General features: G+C 51.2%; 1 protein-coding gene across 1 annotated transcript; it reads right to left on the bottom strand.

The window, feature by feature from the left end:
- Nucleotides 1-3,358: 3,358 nt before the first annotated feature.
- LOC143169582 (olfactory receptor 6F1-like) lies at nt 3,359-5,707 on the bottom strand. Its single transcript, XM_076357053.1, is given in 3 exon segments — nt 3,359-3,489; nt 3,492-4,302; nt 5,618-5,707. Coding segments are annotated over 3 exon segments (1,032 nt in total).
- Between the last annotated feature and the right edge of the window lie 3,984 nt (nt 5,708-9,691).

The raw sequence follows: 9,691 nt of genomic DNA, 5'->3' as shown, positions 1-9,691 counted from the left end.
AGACGTGAGTCCTGACTCCCTGGGGGATCTGGGAGTGTTTCTGTAGGGAGAGCAGGGGCTGCAGACAGGTGCAGCAAATAATCTGGGACATGTCAGGAGCAATGGGCATCAAAGGAGGAATAAGAACTCACCTTAAATTTGCAGGTACTGAGCATTTCTGAATGTGCTACTAGTATAAATAAAGCCTGAAAGAGGGAAAGATGTTAGGGAACGGAGCGATGCAGCGTATAGGAGCTTCTCTCCGAGATGTATTGGATAAATCTACAGCTCATGTCTGCTGCTGCTGAAGGAGAGACCAGCAGTTAACATAGCTCAGAGGCAGATATGGAGAGAACCAGCGGACTGAAAGACCAGTGAGTATTGCTGAAAAGCAGGATGATCCGGGATGTGAGGAGTGGCAAGATCCTGCAGAAAGAAGCGTGCAGGGACAAACAGCTCAGCCTTTCAGAGGCTAGGAAAAGTGAGCTGGAAAGTGGGGACAGTGAGCAAGCTGATGAAGTGATAGACGGACAGCTACACAGGCAAGCAAAGCTGAAAGCTCTTTCTGGCTTTACAGGTCATGCGCAGAAGGACTCTGTGCTCCAGTTCCCAGCAGAAAGGACCATCCAGGCAGGACACAACACAACGCTGCACTGCAATTTCTCCACCAGCAGTTCCAATCCCTACGTCTACTGGTACAAGCAGCTCCCAAACCAGTCCCCTCAGATGCTGCTATGGGTGTATAAGTACAAAGCTCGCGATGATTCAGGGAGGTTCTCCTCCGTGCTGTCTGCAGAGGACTCCCAGGTGTTTCTGCATGTGCGGGATGCCGAGCTCCAGGACAGCGCTGCCTATTTCTGTGCACTGAGCCCACACTGGTGCCCACAGCTTGCAGCAGTGCACAGAAACGTGGGGGGTGCTCTGAGGAGCGGTTCCCTCCCCGCCACTGCTTGCATGTAGCTCTGAGCCCAGCCTGCCCAGCAGCAGCACCTGGGGGCTGTGGTGAGGCTGAGGCTGTGAAGCACATGCCAGCATGAATTTTACAGCTGTATCTAGATCCAGGGTCTTTGGTGATGAAAAGAGTCCAAGGAACCTGACTTGAGGCAGACCCGTTGGAGGCTGAACCATACACAAGCCAAACCAGGCTTGTAAATGCCCTCTGCTTAAAATAGCTGGTACACTGGAGCGAGTGCTCAGGGCAAGTAACCCATCAGCTTGTCTTCTTGTTCCCTTTCCCTGTGCCTCCACCGATGGCCACAGCTGGAGAACAAAGCTTGTGGTAGGAGGCACAACTGCTCTTATGGTTTTGCCACGTGGCCGTAGTAGCCCAAGAAGGGAAGAGCCCTTCCTTGCCCCACATCTGGGTGTCAGCTAAACCCTCAGCAAGTGAAAAAGACCCATCAGCCAGACGCTGGACAAGATTGTCTGTTCAAACCCTTCCTGCACTCATGCACTGCCAGAGAGTGGTCCCACTCTTTTTCACGTCTCTTCTCCTTCTCAGGGGAATCGCCAGTGCTCGGCTGGGAGGAACCCCTGTGGCCCTGAGTCCATGCTGGTTTCTCTGTCCAACAGCTGGTAACCACATCTCGTGATCTTGTTTCCTCCCATAGGCAACAGGAATGGTTCTGGGGACCTGTTCTCAGGCAATCCCACCCCAGCACTGCATGTGGAAGCTCAGCTGGAGGGTGCTGGCTTTCCAGCTGGATCCCACCCTATCAGTTGGAGTCTGTTGCTCATGAAGCATCATCCACTTCACCTGAGAAAGCCTAGGGTACCTGGCTGTTGTCCCACTGCTCTTCCAGGATGACCTGCCTCTCCCAAGTGACGTGGGTCTGCTCTGCCAGCCCTGTTGGAGGCTTTGCATGCCCCTATTTATCTCAGAGGGCACTAGGCAGCGTTGATGGGGAATTGACGGCAGCCCTGAGTGTCCTGCACTCCGCTGTGTCTCGGGTCCCTTGGACATTTCAGGTCCTGCTTTTGGTTGCTCTCCAGGGCTGCAGGGGGCTTCAGCGCTCCACAGACACAATTCTCCCCCAAAGCAAGGAATGACAAGCAGTGATGGCTACCTGAGGACAGATCCAGGCTCAGGCTCTTTCTCCAGCCTCGGCGGGCTGTCCCAGGGATTTTCCCAAGTGCCACTGAGAAAGAGAGCACAGCTGAGAAGGGTGGGCATCAGCCTGTCCTTGGGCACTGCTGCCTGGGCCTGGCTGCAGGTCTAAGAGCCAAGTGCCCAGCACAGGTGGACACAGGAGAATCACCTCCAGAGGCGCCACTGCTTCCAGAAGGGAAGAGGAGATGTTCAGTCCGGACTCAATCATCTCACCTGGAGAGCTCTACACTCAGGTGAAATCAACCCCACACTGTTCATAAAAGTGTATATCTGTCGTGTTGATGCCTCCTCCTTAGGAAGTGCTCACATGGACTCCCTTTGTCAGTGTGCAGAAAGAAGAGCTTTGAGAACGTGATTCGTCTGTTCTGAAATGAAAATTGGAAGGGGAAGATCAGGTGCCCTTTGGAAGTGCTAATGTCCTCCCAGTGAGTGTAAAGAGAGACTTCCTACCCAGCCAGCCTTTCTCAGCTCTGCAGTTTGGGGACTTTGCCAATCACACTAAGGTGTTTCCACAACAAAGCCCAAAATGGGTGGAACGATGGACTGTTGAAACCTGATGTGGGGCTGTAGATGTGGGAATGCCCTGACACATCTAGCAGGAAGCATAGTGATTTGCATATTTTTAATTAGAAATAAAAAAGTACATTCAGACACTGGATAGAGGGAAGGAAGGGGAGTGTAAGTTTTCTTGGGTGTCTTATGCTAGGAATAATGGCTATAGGTAGAGATACCAGACATTGCCAAATTCTATCTTGAACCAGAGCATGTTTCTGTGGAACAGCTGCAAGAATGGGGCATAGATGCATCCAGAACATGTCAGACTAAATGGAGAAATACATGTCCATTTCCTAAAGCAGTGAGCCAGCTGCTGGGACTTCTTTAGGGGATTCAGATGAGTCCCTGACAAAATGAAGCACTTAGCAAACCAGAAGACCATCCTGTGGGAGGACCACTCCTCCAGTGTTCTGTCGGAGAACTGCTTGTGGATGGGGTTTGTGACCCTTTCCGAGCACTGGTCTTTAGAGCACTGTGAGGCATTCTGAATTTACCCAGGAGTGAACAGAGGTGGGAGCTTTAGAATGGAGGCTCAGCCCAGCCTAAGACGGCTGTAAGGTGAGTGAGATGAGCTCACTGGGGAACCAGTGGCTTCTCACTCCCTGTGATGCCCAGGTGCACTTACACTTCAGTGAGGAACTTCTGCAGGGCAGAAGTTGTGGGAGGGAGGGGGTGAATCTCTTTGCTCCCACTGAGGCCCGTTGAAAAGCCACTTCATTTGTTCTGGAAAGCCCACCCCAAAGCTTGCTTCACTTCCTTGTTCCTGAGTGTGTAAATGAAGGGGTTCAACAAAGAAGTTACAACTCTGTTAAAGGTATTGATGAGTTTGTTCAGATCCAGGGAGTCTGGGCCGATGGCTTGACATACAGGAACATGGTGGAGCCATACCAGATCGTGATGACACCGAGATGGGCAGAGCAAATGGAAAAGTCCTTCTTCTGGCCATGGGCTGACTGGATTCTCAGCATGGAAGAGGGGATGGACATGTAGGAGACCAGGGTGAGCACACAGGAGGCCACCACAATAATTACGGAGACAAGGAAGGTCGCTAGCTCCACGGGCCACGTGTCACTGCAGGAGAGGGCAAGGCAGGAATCTATATTGCAGGGGAAATGATTGATGACATCTGGCCCACAGAACATCAGCCTGGATGTCAGAAAGGCCAGCAGTGAGATGGCCAGAAAGCCTCCCAGCCGGGAGCTGAGCACCAGCCGAGCAGAGAGGACACTGTTCATGACGGAGCTGTATCTCAAGGGGTAGCGTATGGCTCTGTAGCAGTCGTAGCCCATGACAGAAAGGATAAAACACTCAGTGGAGCCTAGGGAGAGAAGAAAGGACAACTGGAGGATGCAGACACTGAAGGAGACGGTCTGGCTAGTCCCCTGCATGACTCCTATGGCTTTGGGACCAACACCCATAGTGTACCAGATCACCAGAAAGGAGAGATTACAGAGGAAAAAGTACATTGGGCTACGGAGGTTGCTGTTCATCCACACGAGGGCTATGCTGGACGCATTGCCTGTTACTGTCAGGGAGTACGTCAGTGCAAATACCACCACAAGGGAGACCCGGGAATGCCACGTGCATGGAAAGCCAAGAAGGACAAATTCTTCCACACTCGTCCCATTTGCCATGTGCCCCCAAGTGTTGAGATCCATCTGCAAAGACAGGAAAGTTTCTGTGAGAGTTTGCGTGCCTGTGCTGGTCCTTCAGATGCTACTAGTAGTGAAACAAAGCCATCATCCCTGAAAAAGTAGTTGGTGCAGAAATATGGGAAAACAGCATCTACCCTAAGTTAAAATTGTCATGGAAATCCTTTGCTGCAGAAACGCGTTTGGACAACTAGATCTGACCCTGAAGGTCAGGCCTACACCATCAAATGAACATAGAGAATTATTTATTGGATCAAGCGCAGGCATCTCCTTTAGAACATGGTGAATGCAGTTGCTTCCACGAGATGAAAATCCCATTTAGGAAACTGTGGACGGCAGGCTGAGGGTCTCCAGCTACGTGAAAGGCTGTTGCAGAGGAAGGGAATAACATACCTGCGCTCTTCAAGGCAGGAAATACTGAGTTGCAATCTCAGCAAATGAGACCAAGGGAACAGAAAACTGGCATGACAACATGGCGCTGGAAGATGTTTTCTCACCTCTTCAGTTGATCACAAGGGTTTCCAACTGAGATGGCAGCAGCACAGGGCGGCAGGCTAGCATGACAGTCATTACTCAAGGACTCGTGGTCTTATATTTGCTTTCTTCCACGTCTCAGCACAGGAAGCTTTTGCAAATACCTCCATTTCCTCCACTGACGTCTGCTGCTCAGCATAGCTAATAGAGGTGAGACTCTCCTCTTTGTAAATTTTGCCATCTCAGAGTCAGGGGAAGGACTTCTGCTGACCAAGTTGGAAGATGTATGACGAAATACTCTTATCTCAGCTCCTCAGCTTGCCCCTCTTCTTTGGATGGAGAAAAGGCACCCAGGAGAGTCATGGCTCATCTTGCCTCATATACATGGCTAAAAGCCCTCTAGAAGTGCCAGGTTGTCTCTGAGGACTAAGGCAGGAGACTAGCGAGCAGCTCAGATGGATAAGTCGGGCGTCTCAGCTTGGGCAGAGGTATCCATGCCTCAGCGATTGAAGGCAAAATTCTCTGAGCTGGATCCCCCCCAAGGTAGCTCTGCTGAGAAGCCGGCTGAACTGAGGGGTTTCATCTATGCCCTCCCTGCGGACAAGGGAGGATTCTTGATCACTTCTCTAGGGGAGAACCGATCTCATCCTCAGGTGGGTATCTAAGACAGATGGGGCTGAACCACCATCTGAAGGATCCCTTTCCCTCCTTTCTTCCCTCCTTAGGAATTTACATACCAGAAATCTCATGTGGCTAAAGAGCAGAGAATTCCCCCTTAATCTGGCTCTCCTTAAAAGTGCAAGGCATTGGAAGTCTATGCTAGAGGTCTTGGGCAGGCTTCACTCACCAGCTCAGCCAATGGAAATGATCCAAACGACATCTCTTCATGCACCATCCTCCAGAGGAAGCCATGGTCCCCTTGGCTGAGGGAGAACATTGGAAAGCGGCTGATTTATTGGCGGAGCTCTGGATGCCGTGATGTCAGGAGAAGTGTGGACGAACAGCTCTCACCTTGCTGTCTCACTTCACGCCGTACACAATTGCCTGACACTGTTTCCTCTCCACCCACCTGGTAGGTACTTACAGTTTGTGCTCCTGATTTCCTTCCCCCCCTCACAGCTACCACTGTACTTCCACACAGGGGGCCTTTGTGTGCACACACACAGTGTAAAGTCTCTCCAGTTTAGCTCCACACAGGGAGAGCATACATCAGACTCAGTTAGCATAAGAACATCCCCACATCCCCCTCATTAACACACTGAAGCTCAAATTGCCCACACCAAGGAGGCAGTTTTCAGTTTTCCCTCTGTGTGCCACGGGGAGTTTGATCTCTGGGGGATCTCATGGAATTGTTGCAGACGGATAATGCGCTCTCTTCTCACAGGCCAATTAAAGAACAGCAACACAGTTCTCTGAAGTGTGGCCAGGTGCTGACATGCAGGAGACGTCTGAAATAGCCATGTCCCAAGAGACTGAAAATGTCAAGTATTTGGTGCTGGATATTAACGTGGTCTTGAAACCTCCAGGGTGGAGATAACTCAAGGCAACTAAGGACATTTGAATACGGAGAGAGTAAGGTAAGGGATTCACCTGCCTCATTTCCGAGCCTCTATCCGCAGATAAGGCCTAAGTCTTCAGTCTTCATGGAGGTGAAGATCTAAGTAAAGATCTAAGCACAAAGTCAGACAAGACATGAGTAGGGGGAAATTGATCTCTCCTGCCTCCAGAGCAGGCGTCTCCAGGTGAGCTACTCATCTTTGCTCCATTGATCATCAGCGGAGAGAAAAAGGCACTGTCAAGCCTCAGTTCACCCTGTCCCATACAGGTCAGGCAATCCATGCCTTAGAAGCACCTATTTTTCTGCCGTTGACACTCAAGATAGACTGGGCAGCTGGCTTAAACGGCACACACATGCAAGTCTCGACCTCTAGGCATCTAGAGTTAGTTGAGAAGACTCAAGACACCCAAAGAGCGGCTGTCTACATTGTCCAGGGCCACCACACAGGTGCTGGACTTGACAGAGCCATCTTCTGCAAGTCCTGTGTCCAAGGCTTCAACGTGGTCGAGGGGAGACTGACCTGCACGTGGTGTGAGGGGGAGATGCAGCTGATGAGAGTAACGTGCCCAGCTTGAGCCCATTCACCCACACAAAAACTTTCTCCCTGCTATCCGTCGGTCCTTGAGTACCTTGGACATGGATATGGGGTTTAACCACGGGATGGGGGTGCTTGGAAAGCTAAGTAGATGTGGGCTTATTGCTCAGTGAGGATGGGGACCTGGTGACAAATGATAGGGGAAAAGGCTGACGTACTCAATGCACACAATTTCCAAAGGAGCCCATGTGCATACCAACATGCACAGCCACCCCCCATACCAACATGTACACACAGATATTCAAACACACACGCTTACACACGTGCATGGTCCTAGCACGCATGCATTTGCATACAGATATACATGCATGCTCCTCTACACATGCATACACACACAAAAGCACACATCTACACGCACCTATGTCCACACAATTACGTGTATGCAGACCAGTCACACACATTCATGCTCTCCTGTATGAAGGCACGTGCGTGTGCTGAAACACATACATGCTCATGGAAACAATTGCCCAAACACGCACACACACAGAGAACATTTCTGCACACCCACGTTTCCATGTGTATTACCACAGGCACACACATGTATGTGCGAATGCACACATGAGCACAGGCGGATGAACATGTAGGTGAGCACAATCATGCACACACCCAACTGAGAGCCAGGACTGCCGACACCAGCTCTCAGCCCCTCTAGATAACTCTAGGCGTGTTCTTCAGACCCTACAGTTAAGGCAATGAATCATTCACTGGCCAGCCCCATCAGCTTTAGTGAGCTCGAGGGTTTGACAGTGGTTCAGTCAGCCATTTTCTCACTGTAAGACAGGGAGAAACCACAGTGGAGTTGAAGCTGCCGTTGCCTTTCCAGACATTGAGCCTCTCCACATCTCAAGTCTGTGTGTGAAGGATAATATAAAAACTAGAGAACATTGCCATTGCTGCAGCCCCGTAAAGAATACCCATATTACAAGTAAAAGAAAAAAAATCCTGCAGCGTTAGAAGCTCCCGTCTGACCTTCGTGATCTCCTCAAGGGTCTGGGACCAGCCCCTATCCTTGCAAAGGGAGCGGTGCCACAGTGACACGCCAACGTGGCAGCCGAAGGGTGTGTGTCTGGGACAAGCCAGACTCCCCTCAGGCTACAGACATGGAGGCTGGGACATCAGAAGTGATGCAGTAGTGAACCTGTCTCTAGACTCGCTTTAAGGTAAACACCCTATCTTCAAAAGGCAGAGAAATGCAGAAGCAATGTTAATTTACAGCGCAGCTGAAAAAATGGTTTGGCTGCCCTGTGAATGTCCATGCACTCTTTTTATTTTTTCCCTAGTTACAATTGATGTGCTGGCCTTTTTTCTTCTTGTGTTCTGCATGCAGGTGCAGGTGGTGCAAGTGCCTGTGGTGAGAGGGAGCTGCCTCAGCCTCCTCTGTCACCATGAGCCGGCTGAGTTCATCTTGCAGCCAAGGTTCCTAGATGCAAAATGGCTTCTGCTCTTAATAATACAAGAGCAATGACGATGTATTTGGTTTACCTGGCAAGGTTTTGGTGGTGGAGGGGCTGCAGGGGTGGCTTCTGTGAGCAGATGCCAGAAGCTGCCCCCACGTCGGACAGAGCCAGTGACAGCCGGCTCCAAGATGGACCCACCGCTGGCCAAAGCTGAGCCAATCAGCGATGTTGGTAGCGCCTCTAGGGTAACATATTTAAGAAAGGGTAAAAACCAGTGTGCAGCAGCTGCAAGAGAGGAGTGAGAGAATGTGAGAGAAACCTCTATGCAGACACCAAGTTCAGTGAGGAAGGAGGGGGAGGAGGTGCTCTAGGTGCCGGAGCAGAGATTCCCCTGCAGCGGTGGAGAAGACAATGGTGATGCAGCTTGTCCCCTTGCAGCCCATGGAGGTCCATGATGGAGCGGATATCCACCCTGCAGCCCATGGGGGACCTCATGCCGCAGCAGGTGGAGATGTTCTGAAGGAAGTTGCAGCCAGTGGAGAAGCCAAGCTGGAGCAGGCTCCTGACATAAACTGTGGCCCATGGAGAGGAGCCCACACAGGAGCAGGTTTTCTAGCAGGACCTGTGGCCCCGTGGGGGACCCACGCTGGAGCCGTCTGTTCCTGAAGGACTGCAGCCCGTGGAAAGGCTCCATGCTGGAGCAGTTTGGGAAGAACTGCAGCCCATGGGAAAGACCCACATTGGAGAAGTTTGTGATGGACTGTCTCCTGTGGGAGGACCCCACCCTGGAGCAGGGGAAGAGCATGAGGAGGAAGGAGCGGCAGAGACAACGTGTGATGAACTGACCGCAACTCCCATTCGCCATCTCCCTGCACTGTTTGGGAGGAGGAAGTAGAAGATTTAGGAGTGAAGCTGAGCCTGGGAAGAAGGGAGGGGTGCGGGGAAGGTGTTTTTAGTTTTGCTTTATTTTTCACTATCCTACTCTCTTGCAGCTAATCGGCAATAAATTAAATTAATTTCCCCAAGTCGAGTCTGTTTTGCCCATGACAGTAACTGGTAAGTAATCTCCCTGTCCTTATCTTGATCCACGAGCTTTTCATCATATTTTTCTCCCCCTGTCCTGTTGATGGAGGGGAGTGATAGAGCGGCTTGGTGGGCACCTGGTGGCCAGCCAAGGTCAACCCACCACCAACAGATAAAGCCTTTGCAAGCATAGAATAGCAGTGATATTATGGCTGGAAGTACCAGAGGTGTCCTGTCCCCCTCGTCCCATGCCCCATAAAACAGTGGTGGTGCAGAGATCACTAAACAGTCCGGTTCCTTGTGCGGTGTAGAAGACAAGGAGGAGCTTTGGTGTGGCTGGAGGGCAGG

This window comes from Aptenodytes patagonicus, chromosome 20, assembly GCF_965638725.1.
Source record: "Aptenodytes patagonicus chromosome 20, bAptPat1.pri.cur, whole genome shotgun sequence".
Taxonomy (NCBI): domain Eukaryota; kingdom Metazoa; phylum Chordata; class Aves; order Sphenisciformes; family Spheniscidae; genus Aptenodytes; species Aptenodytes patagonicus.
Note: the sequence above shows the minus strand (reverse complement) of the source record. Positions and strands in the feature narration are given on the sequence as shown.